Raw genomic sequence first — 15,115 nt, 5'->3', positions numbered from 1 at the left:
TATGGTCGTTGTGCACACAGCACTCTATGGAGTCGCCATTCAATAAATTTCCATATTTCACAATTAACTTTCAGAGAATAAACTAGCATGGAAAGTAAGCCTCTAAAATGTTTCCAAAGCTAGAAAGCTAGAAATGGAAAGCCAAAGGATACTGAGTAACGTAAGACCGAAACAGAAAGACAAAAAAACCTACTCCCAAATGTAGGAGGAATTGTCTGAGAGAAACACTTCTCACGTTTATACGCTCGTACAGGCTTAATTTATAGACCGTTGTTCACAACTGCAGTAATTAGTGAACACTGAAAATTGTGACTGCACATATCGATTTTATATTGGGTAAATTATAGCGTTACCAAAGCTGTGATAGTCTGTTGCTATTACAGTTCTTAAATTAATTGTATGGCACATGTACTTGTCAAATTCTTGGACGTCTGCTTTTCAAAGTCTATATTTTTCTGAACATCGGTTCTTGGACGCAATGTTAAAGCAACGTACTATTCCCTTATGTAAACAAATTGCTGCAATCATTTTACTATTATTACATCAAATATTATATATATTTGTGGTAATTGTGCAGTTTATTATTATACTACACTCCTGGAAATTGAAATAAGAACACCGTGAATTCATTGTCCCAGGAAGGGGAAACTTTATTGACACATTCCTGGGGTCAGATACATCACATGATCACACTGACAGAACCACAGGCACATAGACACAGGCAACAGAGCATGCACAATGTTGGCACTAGTACAGTGTATATCCACCTTTCGCAGCAATGCAGGCTGCTATTCTCCCATGGAGACGATCGTAGAGATGCTGGATGTAGTCCTGTGGAACGGCTTGCCATGCCATTTCCACCTGGCGCCTCAGTTGGACCAGCGTTCGTGCTGGACGTGCAGACCGCGTGAGACGACGCTTCATCCAGTCCCAAACATGCTCAATGGGGGACAGATCCGGAGATCTTGCTGGCCAGGGTAGTTGACTTACACCTTCTAGAGCACGTTGGGTGGCACGGGATACATGCGGACGTGCATTGTCCTGTTGGAACAGCAAGTTCCCTTGCCGGTCTAGGAATGGTAGAACGATGGGTTCGATGACGGTTTGGATGTACCGTGCACTATTCAGTGTCCCCTCGACGATCACCAGTGGTGTACGGCCAGTGTAGGAGATCGCTCCCCACAACATGATGCCGGGTGTTGGCCCTGTGTGCCTCGGTCATATGCAGTCCTGATTGTGGCGCTCACCTGCACGGCGCCAAACACGCATACGACCATCATTGGCACCAAGGCAGAAGCGACTCTCATCGCTGAAGACGACACGTCTCCATTCGTCCCTCCATTCACGCCTGTCGCGACACCACTGGAGGCGGGCTGCACGATGTTGGGGCGTGAGCGGAAGACGGCCTAACGGTGTGCGGGACCGTAGCCCAGCTTCATGGAGCCGGTTGCGAATGGTCCTCGCCGATACCCCAGGAGCAACAGTGTCCCTAATTTGCTGGGAAGTGGCGGTGCGGTCCCCTACGGCACTGCGTAGGATCCTACGGTCTTGGCGTGCATCCGTGCGTCGCTGCGGTCCGGTCCCAGGTCGACGGGCACGTGCACCTTCCGCCGACCACTGGCGACAACATCGATGTACTGTGGAGACCTCACGCCCCACGTGTTGAGCAATTCGGCAGGACGTCCACCCGGCCTCCCGCATGCCCACTATACGCCCTCGCTCAAAGTTCGTCAACTGCACATACGGTTCACGTCCACGCTGTCGCGGCATGCTACCAGTGTTAAAGACTGCGATGGAGCTCCGTATGCCACGGCAAACGGCTGACACTGACGGCGGCGGTGCACAAATGCTGCGCAGCTAGCGCCATTCGACGGCCAACACCGCGGTTCCTGGTGTGTCCGCTGTGCCGTGCGTGTGATCATTGCTTGTACAGCCCTCTCGCAGTGTCCGGAGCAAGTATGGTGGGTCTGACACACCGGTGTCAATGTGTTCTTTTTTCCATTTCCAGGAGTGTATATTAAACATTTAATACATTTTAGTGGTAGTTTATTAAGACCGTACACATCTGTCGGGATGAGTGCAAATTATATTTGAGAGGGGGAGACAGCGACACTAACAAACTGTGACCTAACTCCCAAAACCGAACCCTGATCCGCGCCCGTATATTCGACGATTATTTGCCACTGATGTCGGTTTCAGGCCATCTACCACAGTGCGATATGTTTCATAGATCATTCGATTAACTTGGATACATTTGACGAGGTAATATACTTTTCCTTACGTCTAGAGAAAGCCATGTTGAACAATGCACAGCTTATTATCCTACTGGCGGCGGTATGCTGACTAAAACTTGAAGGGGTCTTTTCCTTGAGACTGGTGCAAATTCGCCGTCAGTTGATTACAAATCTGATAACAAATTTGGTAGTGATGACTTCAATGCTACGAAACCAACACAGAAAAGGAACTTTCACCTCTTAGAATAGAGAGGTACGGTAAGCTCCTTTCTACTACCACGCTATATACGGAATACAGTGGTGTTTTCAGTGTTTATAAACACAATATTGTATATTTTTCAAGCGTCTCTATTTTAGCTCTTGTCATTCAATGACCGATTAAAAGAAATGCGTTCAACGAAAATGATGATGTCACAACTGAAATTTTTTCGTGTTTTTAGGAGTCACGAGATCTGCATCATGTAATGCAAATTTGATTTCGCGCCATGTTATAAAGTTACAGGATTAAAATCAAGTACGGAAGTGAAAGACTTTTTGGTTCCCATTTGGCCTGTATACGGACATGTCGTTATTTGTCGTTATTTTTAGTAACACGGTCGTTGTTACTGGCTGCTTCGGTAGAGGAACACGGTGAAAAGTCCACAAACAAGCTTCAGCTGTGATTCCCGCCTGTGGACTTGGTAAGATACAGCTCTGGAACTAAAAATACCCCTCCTCTCCCTCATGTAATTAAAGCAGCGTACCTGCTCTGCGCCACACATGCCTCTGATGCTTCCTTTCAAACTGTTCTTATACTACGCTCACACTGTCTTGTGTGTATAACGTGTTATAAGGAAATGAACCACATAAGAGCTACTTATGCAAGAACTTTTCGCAGAAAATAAGGTACTGGCTTTTACACATGCGCTATAAAATGACTTGTATTAACAGTACAGGTTAGGGAGTTGCCTGTATTGTATCGAATCTTCATTTGTACCACTGCTAAAAAATTCGTACATATTGCAGTAACGGACATTTAGTGAGGCTGCCGTGAATTACGTACTTCTTGTGTGTTCAGAAACAGAACGTCTGAAGACATCCTTCGATTTGTTCTAGTTTTCATGTAAATTTTTGGGTGCGTGGCGAAGAGAATTACTGTTACAAGATAATTAACAACACAATGTTTAATTTATAGGTGAGTATACATGAAATAATCTTAGTTTTCAGACAGTGGTGAATCTGTACTAATTGTGGTTCGTTTCTAGGAAACTGGCTAAGAGAAAATGGCGAAGTTGCCTATAATGTGCGCTATAAGTTTCCGATATTGTAATGGTACTATTTGAGACACTTGCTCGCATAGTGAGCCTTAAAAATGCATTTGGCATTATTCGTGCAACACATTGTTTCGAAGTGACGTGGTGCATTTTCTAATGTGTTCTTTATATGGACCTGCCCGCATGTTACCAAGGTTGTTTCGACTACGCTATAGAAGTTTCTCTGGGAATGCCTTACACATCCTCATCTCTCTGCATGTGTTTTCCGTACTCTTTGTGCCCTGAAGAAAGCGCCGAGCGCCGATTACGTCAGCATTTCCCCTCACCCGCCGCAAAGGCCAATCTTGTCATTTAGATATCTGTTCATCATTTTCAGCAACTGTTTTTGAAGAATGCGGATGTGAAGAAATAGCACATTAGTTGCGTTAAAAATTGGTTTTTAACGCAACTGGTGTCCTATTCCTTCACACTGGAAATCTTGTTATTCCATTCACACAGCCGCCCACCAATGCAATCGGACTTTTTCTTTTGTGCCACCAAACATGCTTCACACAGTCAAAGAGAAACGCTGTACGTGATGAAAGCGCAAAAAGTAGTGAGACTCACTCACAGCCGGCCGGTGTGGCCGAGCGGTTCTAGGCGCTTCAGTCTGGAACCGCGCAACCGCTACGGTCGCAGGATCGAATCCTGCCTCGGGCATGGATGTTTGTGATGTCCTTAGGTTAGTTAGGTTTAAGTAGTTCTAAGTTCTAGGGGACTGATGACCTCAGATGTTAAGTCCCATAGTGCTCAGAGCCATTTGAACCATTTTGAACTCCCTCACACAGTGAAAGTAAAATTACGTTCTACCACAATTTCAAAAGTACAGTTTCAAATATTTACCGAAAATTGCCAAAAAATATAATATATAATGATAATATCGGCCATTTTATACCGATGTATCGATATATCGGAGAAAATGTAATTCCAAAATATGTCGATATTTTTGTAGGAAATATTGATATATCGATATTTGATCAACAGCCCTAGGACCTAGTGCTTCTCGAACAATTACTTGACGTTTGGTTAGAGCGGCGCGCGAGCAAACTATCACCAAAATCTAAAAAATTGTCACGAGAACAAGCTTTTGAGAGTTTCTTGCAACACGGGTGAAAATTATAATAAATCCTACCATCATGCAAACTCCTGTTGTATTTGAACTAATTTACAATAAGAGTTCTCATACGGTATTTATGTATACGCTATATAAACATTTATAGTGCTTTTTGTGTCAAGGTAATAGTCAAGGGCGAACGTATTGTCATACAAAAATATTATTAAATCAAATAGAATGTTTCATTTGGTTATTGGAGACTATAATAATTTACCAAGTCAGTTGCAAATGAACATTTCGATTCCTGTTCACACATTAGTAAATAAAGTTACTAGTTTTTAATCAGCTTTAAAACAAGATGGTCACATTCAGATGTAACAATGAAAGAAATTAGCCGGCCGGGGTGGCCGAGCGGTTCTAGGCGCTACAGTCTGGAACCGCGCGACCGCTACGGTCGTAGGCTCGAATCCTGCTTCGGGCATGGATGTGTGTGATGTCCTTAGGTTAGTTAGGTTTAGGTTGTTCTAAGTTATAGGGGACTGATGACCTCAGAAGTTGAGTCCCATAGTGCTCAGAGCCATTTGAACCATTTGAAAGAAATTAATTGGGAATCGAACGACCAATAAATGAAATAAATCTTATTAAAATGACTGTAATTGAGATCGAGGGAATAAATAACAGTGGCCAGGCCCGTTGTGAAGATAATACCAACAGACGTCACTAGATAGCAGGATAAGCTAAAAATGTAAAACAAGACAAAATCCTGACTGTGATTATTTATTTATTTATTTGTTTATTGAAGGCTGTTTTTGCATATTAACTGAACTCCATAAGATACTACAGTACGTGTTTCGTGGTTATTTTTATGATTAAAATGCGCAATAAATTAATGGAACAATTAATATAATCTCCACACCACGGAGATAGTAATAACAGCAGTTGCGAACAAAGCCCGAGATTTTCCGAGTTGTGATGTCAACTCTCCGAACAATTCGAGCACAGTACTGTAGTTGAGTCGGCGTTAAGTAGGCCGGCCTTTTTGGCCGAGCGGTTCTAGGCGCTACAGTCTGGAACCGTGAGACCGCTACGGTCGCAGGTTCGAATTCTGCCTCGGGCATGGATGTGTGTGATGTCCTTAGGTTAGTTAGGTTTAACTAGTTCTAAGTTCTAGAGGACTGATGACCGCAGAAGTTAAGTCCCATAGTGCTCAGAGCCATTTGAACCATTTGGCGTTAAGTAGCTCCCTGACAGCTGGCAACGGTTCCAGACGAAAACAGTAGCCGTTTATAGAGCTCCGGCAACACTGAGGCACTGCTACATTGACGTTTACAAAATCACGTAACGTGACTGTTTGCTGCAGGCGCGCTGAGCTACTGCGCCCAGCCCGCTGCATGTGTCAGGGAGCTAGTTAGGTACGTTTTCCATTGATCAATAGCACGGAAAAACCGTTATGATGTGGAACGTGTCAAATGCACAAGAAATGCGCACAGGAAACAAGTTTTTTTTCTTTTTTTGTTTACATTATAGTGTTTACCTAAATATTTCCTTTATCTATCTCATTCCCTTAAATGGCACAAAATGCATATATTATATCTCCAGATTTATTTACTAATATTCAAGAATTCATCTATGGCATAGAAGGAGTTGTCAAGGAGGTATGATTTCAATTTGTTTTTGAAACTATCACTGCTGACTGTTGGACATTTTATTTCATCTGGTAATTTATCAAAAAGTTTTATAGCAGCATATTTTACCCCTTTCTGTGCCAAAGATAAGTTAAGTAAAGGATACTGTAGGTTTTTCTTTTTTCTGGTATTGTAATCAGGAATGTCGCTGTTGATTTTAAACTGGCCTATCTTGTTGAGAAAAAATTTAATTACTGAGTAAATGTACTGTGAAGCAGTTGTAAGAATTCCTAACCGTTTAAACAGATGCCTACAAGATGTGCGACTATGAACCCCACACATTATTCCAACTACTTTCTTTTGAGCAGTGAATACCTTTTGCCTAAGTGTTGAGTTGCCCCAGAATATTATTCCATATGACATCAGAGAGTGGAAGTATGCAAAGTATGTTAGCTTACTAATTTCTACATCCTCAAAATTGGCAATTATTCTGATTGCAAAAGTTGTTGACCTAGTCGCTTTAAGAGATCCAAAATATGAATTTTACAATTCAGATTCTCATCTATATGTACACCCAAAAAATTAGTATGCTCTACCCTAGCTACTGACTTCTTTTGATGTGTTACGTTTATTGAAGGACTTATACTTTTTGCAGCAGAAAACTGGATGTAGTGTGTTTTTTCAAAGTTCAGAGCAAGCCCATTCGCAGAAAACCAATTAATAACTTTTCCAAAGACCTTATTTGTATGATTTTGTATCGGACTTTCTGTTACTGTATTAATAATTATGCTTGTATCATCAGCAAACAGTGTCAGTTCAGCATCTTGTTTCACATAAGAAGGGAGGTCATTCATGTATATCAAGAACAGGAAGGGACCCATTATCGAACCTTGTGGAACACCTAATGTAATTTCACCCTAGTTAGATGAAGTGGCAAACTCCTTTGAATCACTTGAGGCATATAAAAAGACATTTTGCTTCCTGTTCTGTAGATGTGACTTAAACCACTCATATGCTGTTCCATTTATACCATAGAATTGTAATTTCTCTAACATAATGTCATGGTTCACACAATCAAATGCTTCTTACAGCGACTCGACCGTAGTCGTAAGTAAGCTTTTTCTTAACCCTTTATTTGGCAGTGTTGCTCTCAAGCAACATCAAATTTACGTTGGCCTTATGGGACAACAAACACTTCCCAGTGCCTTTTACTGGCATTGTTGCCTCCAGGCAACGTTCCTTTACACACTGCGAATGCCAGTTGGTGTAATAGTTCAAGGTTTTCCACACGAGATGGTAGTTTGTGCAGTGGTGTTACAGAGATCTCCTCGTGTGAGCAACAGGGGTGTCTTATTTTGGTTCTGAAAGAATGGATTTCAATAAATTGGCAGTAATCTTAGCAGAGTTTCTTCAAGAAATTCCCAGAGGTGAGTTTACAGCAGAAATATTTCAATCAGATATTGTTTTGAATTACGTAAATAGTATAAAACTTTTATGTTGACTGTGAGCAACATTGCCCATAGTTGGAACATGTGCCATTAGTATATTACATACGCTTACGGCGGATATTCAAAACAATAAAATCGTGACACTTGCAAGCTCATTTTGTGGTGTCCAACCACTCTCAATAGTAAAATGAAGAACTAGAAGGGAATATGAAACAGCTCTATTACACAGCAGGAATGCATAAATGTGTTTATAAATTGAATTATTCACGTACAGGAAACCTTTTGCTTGAGGTTATTGGCAAACACTTTTTTTTCTATAATGTGTATAAATGTGGTCTACTGCTGGCAATGTTGCTTGTAAGCATGATTTCATAATTCTCATAATTTTTGTCAAAAATTTCTAAAACTGACTGAATTGTATTTCTTTAATCATAATAAATAAATATAAGCACTGAATTTTTTTTTGTTTTTATTTTCGTCAGTTGCCAAATAAAGGGTTAAATTTGGATACATATATTTATTTTGTCTTTGGTGTGTATGAGAGAGAGACAAAGAGAGAGAGAGAGAGAGAGAGAGAGAGAGAGAGGATCCATGGTGCAGTACTAACTGTGTTGCGCACGACTCTCATGTGATGTTAGCAGGCTGCCGGCCCCATTCAGCAAGCAGCAGCAACAGCAGGCCCACGCGCATGCGCAAGCCCAAGCGCAGGGTGCGCAGGCGCATGCGGGGCCTGGCCACAGCAGCATCCCCACACCAGGCCGCCGAGCTGCTCCCTCACCGGCCACCGTGCACAACGCCGGTCAGTTTATTTATTTTTATCTCTGTTCTCTCTTCCCTTCCACATCTCTAATTTTTACATGCATGCCAGTAATATGAACTATACTGCTGAAAAAAAAGTTTTTAAATGTGCAGAATACAGGGAGTTACAAAAAGGTACGGTCAAACTTTCAGGAAACATTCCTCACACACAAAGAAAGAAAATATGTTATGTGGACATGTGTCCGGAAACGCTTACTTTCCATGTTAGAGCTCATTTTATTACTTCTCTTCAAATCACATTAATCATGGAATGGAAACACACAGCAACAGAACGTACCAGCGTGACTTCAAGCACTTTGTTACAGGAAATGTTCAAAATGTCCTCCGTTAGCGAGGATACATGCATCCACTTTCCGTCGCATGGAATCCCTGATGTGCTGATTCTGCCCTGGAGAAAGGCGTATTGTATCACAGCCGTCCACAATACGAGCGCGAAGAGTCCCTACATTTGGTACCGGGGTTGCGTAGACAAGAGCTTTCAAATGCCCCCATAAATGAAAGTCAGGAGGGTTGAGGTCAGGAGAGCGTGGAGGCCACGGAATTGGTCAGCCTCTACCAATCCATTGGTCAGCCTCTACCAATCCATTGGTCACCGAATCTGTTGTTGAGAAGCGTACGAACACTTCGACTGAAATGTGCAGGAGCTCCATCGTGCATGAACCACATGTTGTGTCGTACTTGTAAAGGCACATGTTCCAGCAGCACAGGTAGAGTATCCCGTATGAAATCATGATAATGTGCTCCATTGAGCGTAGGTGGAAGAACAGGGGGCCCAATCAAGACATCACCAACAATGCCTGCCCAAACGTTCACAGAAAATCTGTGTTGATGAGGTGATTGCACAATTGCGTGCGGATTCTCGTCAGCCCACACATGTTGACTGTGAAAATTTACAATTTGATCACGTTGGAATGAAGTCTCATCCGTAAAGAGAACATTTGCACTGAAATGAGGATTGACACAACAACAGATTCGGTGATCGATGGATTGGTAGAGGCGGACCAATTCCATGGCCTCCACGCTCTTCTGACCTCAACCCTCTTGACTTTCATTTATGGGGGCATTTGAAAGTTCTTGTCTACGCAACCCCGGTACTAAATGTAGGGATTCTTCGTGCTCGTATTGTGGACGGCTGTGATACAATACGCCATTCTCCAGGGCTGCATCAGGGATTCCATGCGACGGAGGGTGGATGCATGTATCCTCACTAACGGAGGATATTTTGAACATTTCCTGTAACTAAGTGTTTGAAGTCACGCTGGTACGTTCTGTTGCTGTGTGTTTCCATTCCATGATTAATGTGATTTGAAGAGAAGTAATAAAATGAGCTCTAACATGGAAATTAAGCGTTGCCGGACACATGTCTACATAACATCTTTTCTTTATTTGTGTGTGAGGAATGTTTCCTGAAAGTTTGGCCGTACCTTTTTGTAACACCCTGTATAAGCATTTAATCACTAGAAACCGAAATGTCTAAACCAGGGCTTCCCAACATCGACGGTTCTTTCTAGGGGGTCCGCGGCCACCTTTCACCAAATCGTGTAAAATAATGAGTAAAATTATTGAATAAAAATGTGAAAATCAAGTTCATCACTATTTTTTTTCGTGTGAAAAACATGTGTACTTTTACTTCAGGTCGTATTCCCAAGCAGCCTTTGCGGTTCCTAAGTGAGAACGCATACACAGTTTAATGCCGGAGAATGCGGCTTCTCTGATTGACTGTTTCGCAACAATACGGGGGTCGTTTGTGCCCCGGCTCACGGCGCTAGAATTTAGGGTGACCAAATTATTTTCGGTGAAAACCGGGACACATTCACCCGGGTGACAATGGAAACCTCATTCCACATGTACCCAGATTTCTTACTTTTAAATATTAATGTTTTGTCGATACATTTTGTTAACCCGATTATTATAACTAATAAGAGGATACAAAAGATTGATATAATCTAGATTATCTGTATAATTAATGACATTTAATAAACGTATACAGTAATAAAGAAATGTATTACGATTTTACAAAATTTTACAGCCATTCAACTTTTAATCAATAATATTAACGTGAGCTTTAATATTACTGAGCACTTGTAGATGGAATTGACTGTCGTTGGAGAAAAGGGTATTTTTCACTGTCACCAGCCTTCTTGATCATGTCTTTGTTCTTTGAGACACAGTGATAAAACTCGGCACAATCCATTTTGTAGTTGTACAGGATCTGCAGGATTGCTTCAAGAGAGTCCACCTCCATCCTGTTTCTTTCATCAGTCCACTGGATATTCATGAACGAAAATATTCTTTCCACATTGGCATTATGGGCTGGGATTGCAAATGAATACCTTGCAATTATTACCAACTCAGAGTAATGCTGAAGACAGTCACTGCTTTTAAAAAAAGCTCACCCACTTCTCATGGCACTCCAATGGTGTTTTCTTTTCATCATTCCACTTGTGAAGACTTTCTTCAACAAAATTTGTCAGTATGCCGAACTGATCAAAGAGAATGGAATCATCGATTTCAATCTCTTTACTCTTCAAATAAGAAACTGTCTCTTCAACACTTTCCCATTTTGGCACTCTCTTCAGTAACATCCAATCAAACACCGGCGATGAGGGTAAATATGAAGCGCTCCACTTGCTGTCTATTCTACACAAGTGTCATGAAACTTGTTAACTTCTTCTCTAAAACTCCTTTCCGCTGCTTCTGATACTTCTGCTATTTTAAGGACTGATTTGACATTAAAAGAAATGAACTGCTGTTCTCTCCTCTTAGTAACAGTTTCCAGAGTATTTTTCAAAACATCATTTACCTCTATTACACTTTTCGTGCTTCCCTCAATTTCCTTTATCCCATGCTGCAAAGTGCTAAGCTGACTGTGAATGAACCCTAAGTAGGCTTCGCTTAAAGGGTTGCTGAAAAACTGAACCAATATTCTGGGGGCTTTGTCTTCATTTAGGAAAAAATCTTTTAACGGTTCAAACAGGCGGATTACTCTTTCAACTGCTGGAAACAGTGATAACCAGCGAGTTTTCGAGTGACACATTACATTCATATATTCAGTTCCCACATAATCACAGAACTCCTTATGCCTCTCTGTTCTAACAGTATATATGTAAAAGTGTGGGTATACCTTCATGACGATAGTTTCAACATCACAGCTTAAACTGTCAGCAGATGTCTGCACGCTATTGTGTAAAACATGTGCAGGGCACCCTATGCCTTCAATATTTTCATGCAATGTTGCCTTTAATTTGGTAAATACGTTGCGTTTGCCTTGTCTTTTTAAACCACCAAAGTTTGTGTTGGTGTTATCTCCACAAAATGCCACACATTTATTTTTCTCAAGATCAAACATTTCGATAGTATTCATACAAAATCTTGAAATTTCGTCATATCTTTCATTAGGTAGGGAACTCACCTTCAAAAGTTTGGTCTGAATTCCCTGATTAATATCGAAAAACTGAAGAACAAACGGAAATATTTTAGTGGCCTTATGATTGCTGGCATCAGTGGATATCCCGTAGAAAGAAGACTTTTTGATGTTTTCAAGGCTTTCCTTTACACTCTGGGGAGCAATAACTCCTTTCACTAAGGCTGACACTTTAGTTCTTGTTGAACTAAACTATGGGCAATGTTGCTCACAGTCAACATAAAAGTTTTATACTATTTACGTAATTCAAAACAATATCTGATTGAAATATTTCTGCTGTAAACTCACCTCTGGGAATTTCTTGAAGAAACTCTGCTAAGATTACTGCCAATTTATTGAAATCCATTCTTTCAGAACCAAAATAAGACACCCCTGTTGCTCACACGAGGAGATCTCTGTAACACCACTGCACAAACTACCATCTCGTGTGGAAAACCTTGAACTATTACACCAACTGGCATTCGCAGTGTGTAAAGGAACGTTGCCTGGAGGCAACAATGCCAGTAAAAGGCACTGGGAAGTGTTTGTTGTCCCATAAGGCCAACGTAAATTTGATGTTGCTTGAGAGCAACACTGCCAAATAAAGGGTTAAGAAAAAGCTTACTTACGACTACGGTCGAGTCGCTGTTAAGCTTATTAGTACAATCACTAGAGCTGTAAGTTTGGTGATGTTTTACCGTGTGGTAGGCTAGTGTAAGCTCGGCTGCTCGAACTTTCGTCTCTTCACTTGACTGATGTTTCACAAAATAATTGCCGGCCGGTGTGGCCGAGCGGTTCTAGGCGCTTCAGTCTGGAACCGCGTGACCGCTACGGTCTCAGGTTCGAATCCTGCCTCGGGTTTGGATGTGTGTGATGTCCTTAGGTTAGTTAGGTTTAAGTAGTTCTAAGTTCTAGGGGGCTGATGACCTCAGATGTTAAGTCCCATAATGCTCAAAGCCATTTGAACCACAAAATAATTTTGTAGAGTTTTACTACAGCTCGGTGCACTGTATCTGTTAATGTGTTTCTTTGACCTGATGTGATCAACTATGTCGGAACGCCTACCGTGACTTCTACTAATAAAACAGTTACATACGGAACACTCTTCTTCGTAATCAAAACGACCTTTCTTAATGAAATTCCATTCCTTGGAGTAACAGTCACTGAACTTGCAGGCACGTTTCGGCATTGCGTTTCACAGTACTGCAGCAATAATACCACTAATATGAGAAAAAACCATTGCAGTTTGTCTGACAAAACATCAACTACTACACTGTTCTGACAATGAGTGTGTGAGTAAATGGCGCGACAATCGGACGGTTTCATAGCTCTGTTACAATAATACAACTTACTACTTGTTGGCCAAAGTACCGCTCCAAGTAAATTATTGCCTGAGAGTATCAATACTGATACTGTGATTACTAGTATGGGATAATGGAGGTTTTAGACAAATAAGCTAAAATATATTAATTTCTTGTGTTGTATTTCCTTTAATATAGCGAAATCTCAAAAATTTGAGAAAGTTTCACGAAATGTATTTAAAAACTGAATTCCGGGACTTTTGAGGGTCCCGAAACAAATTTTCGGCACACCGGAACACAGGGATGAAAACCGGGACAATCCCGGTTTTGCGGGACGATTGGTCACCCTACGCTACATGCGCTGAAACCTTTTACGCATGCGCGGAGCGAGCTTTGTCGACCAATCACAGCGCTCAAAGGCACGTATGCGGCGCCAGGCATCGTTAAATGTTAAACTCGCTTTGTCAGTGCACTACCTATTTCATAAGTCGATTTTTGACCAGTTTATTACTTCTGACGTGGATCCGTGGCTGAAGTCGGGATCATTGAGGAAGGGTGCGGTTTCTCCATCGCCTTCGCAACAAGGGAAGTTTCCAGTTGAAATGAAGGAGGAGGGAGGACGACCAAAGGAAGAACAATCACAAGAAGTTCCAAAGACTATTGATACTTCGGGGAGGGGGTCATTGGGAACATGGCACTAGCATTAAGAAGCTTTCAGTTCCCATGGGTTTCGCTCTGAAATTTAAAGTTGCTGTGCTCTTGACTGACTAGGGGTCCGCCATGGATTTTGGACTGTAGAAGGGGTCCGTCCACCAGCTGAAAAGGTTGGGAAGCCCTGGTCTAAACAGTATCGGAAGTTAGTTGGGGACAGTTTGATTTAATCAGAGCTCGAGACCTCCAGTATCTCGCATGCCCTCCTTGCTCAGCCTTACAAAGAGATGTCACGCTCCGCATGAACCTAAGGAGATGACAGTATGCGTATCCATTCCCGTTCACTGCGGAGAGCTTCTGAGAGTTCTTGGAGAGTCTGTTGTGCGACAAGCCGAATATGTATCTGTTGTGAATGAGGTAGGGACTCATCACTTGAATTTCCAGCCTCTGCAAGACATTCCTGTCGATTCCCTCTGCATGCGACGTGGAATTATCGTTCATGAGACGGAATTTAGGGCCAGTATCGCGCCCACCGTAATGGTCCATCATGATCTACTCGAAGTGCACCACGGCAGTAAGACAACCACCGTCATAGAGTCGTTAATACTGACGCCACCCAACCCATCACTGAATCTGCCGATTTAGACAACATTCGGTTTGCACTGCTCGCCTCGGCGTCTCCTTACACGCACACGTCCATCATCTCGAGTGGAGGAAAATCTTGACCACTCTGTTAGTAAGTCAAGTATCCAATAGCGAGTTTGCCAACCGAAAGGGTTACGGGCGCACGGAAGGTGAACCTTGTAGTGCTACCGCATTAAGAAAGAGCTAATCGTAAATTTTTAGACAACATAGATGCGTGGAGATAACAGCGATTGGTTTCCTTATAATCAATTATTCAAAATGGCAGTCACAATCGCATTATTTATTTTGTCGCCAACCGGTTTCAACACGCGATGGGGTTGTGCTTCTTGCTTAAGTATGTAACTACCGTTGGTCACCGTGGAGGGCGTTACCGTCTGCCCACGTGTTGTTGGCCGTTATTTAAGCTCATGCAGAGAGCCAACCATGCATAGTTAGCAACCGTGCACAGGCAGGGTGACGACTCCAGCGAACGACCAAATGGGTATAAATAACTGTTTATTTATGTAACGTTGACTAATTGCTTGTAGATTACGTACATGATTACTTACTAATATTATAACTTTACAGTGTAAATTGCCCCGAAGATGACCCCATCGCGGGTTGAAACCGGTTGGCGACAAAATAAATAATGCGATTGTGACTC

The 15,115-nt window shown here is 42.0% G+C and overlaps 1 protein-coding gene across 1 annotated transcript in view; it reads left to right on the top strand.

Moving 5' to 3' along the window:
- LOC124722726 overlaps positions 1-15,115 on the top strand; it is a 484,952-nt gene that overhangs the window by 467,104 nt on the left and 2,733 nt on the right. The window contains exon 4 of the mRNA XM_047247867.1: positions 8,295-8,345. Coding sequence (XP_047103823.1) covers positions 8,295-8,345 — 51 coding nt within the window. The remainder of the gene's footprint in view (positions 1-8,294; positions 8,346-15,115) is intronic.

Source organism: Schistocerca piceifrons, chromosome X (assembly GCF_021461385.2).
Source record: "Schistocerca piceifrons isolate TAMUIC-IGC-003096 chromosome X, iqSchPice1.1, whole genome shotgun sequence".
Lineage (NCBI taxonomy): Eukaryota > Metazoa > Arthropoda > Insecta > Orthoptera > Acrididae > Schistocerca > Schistocerca piceifrons.
The sequence above is the reverse complement of the archived record's forward strand: the minus strand, read 5'-3'. Positions and strand labels throughout refer to the sequence as shown.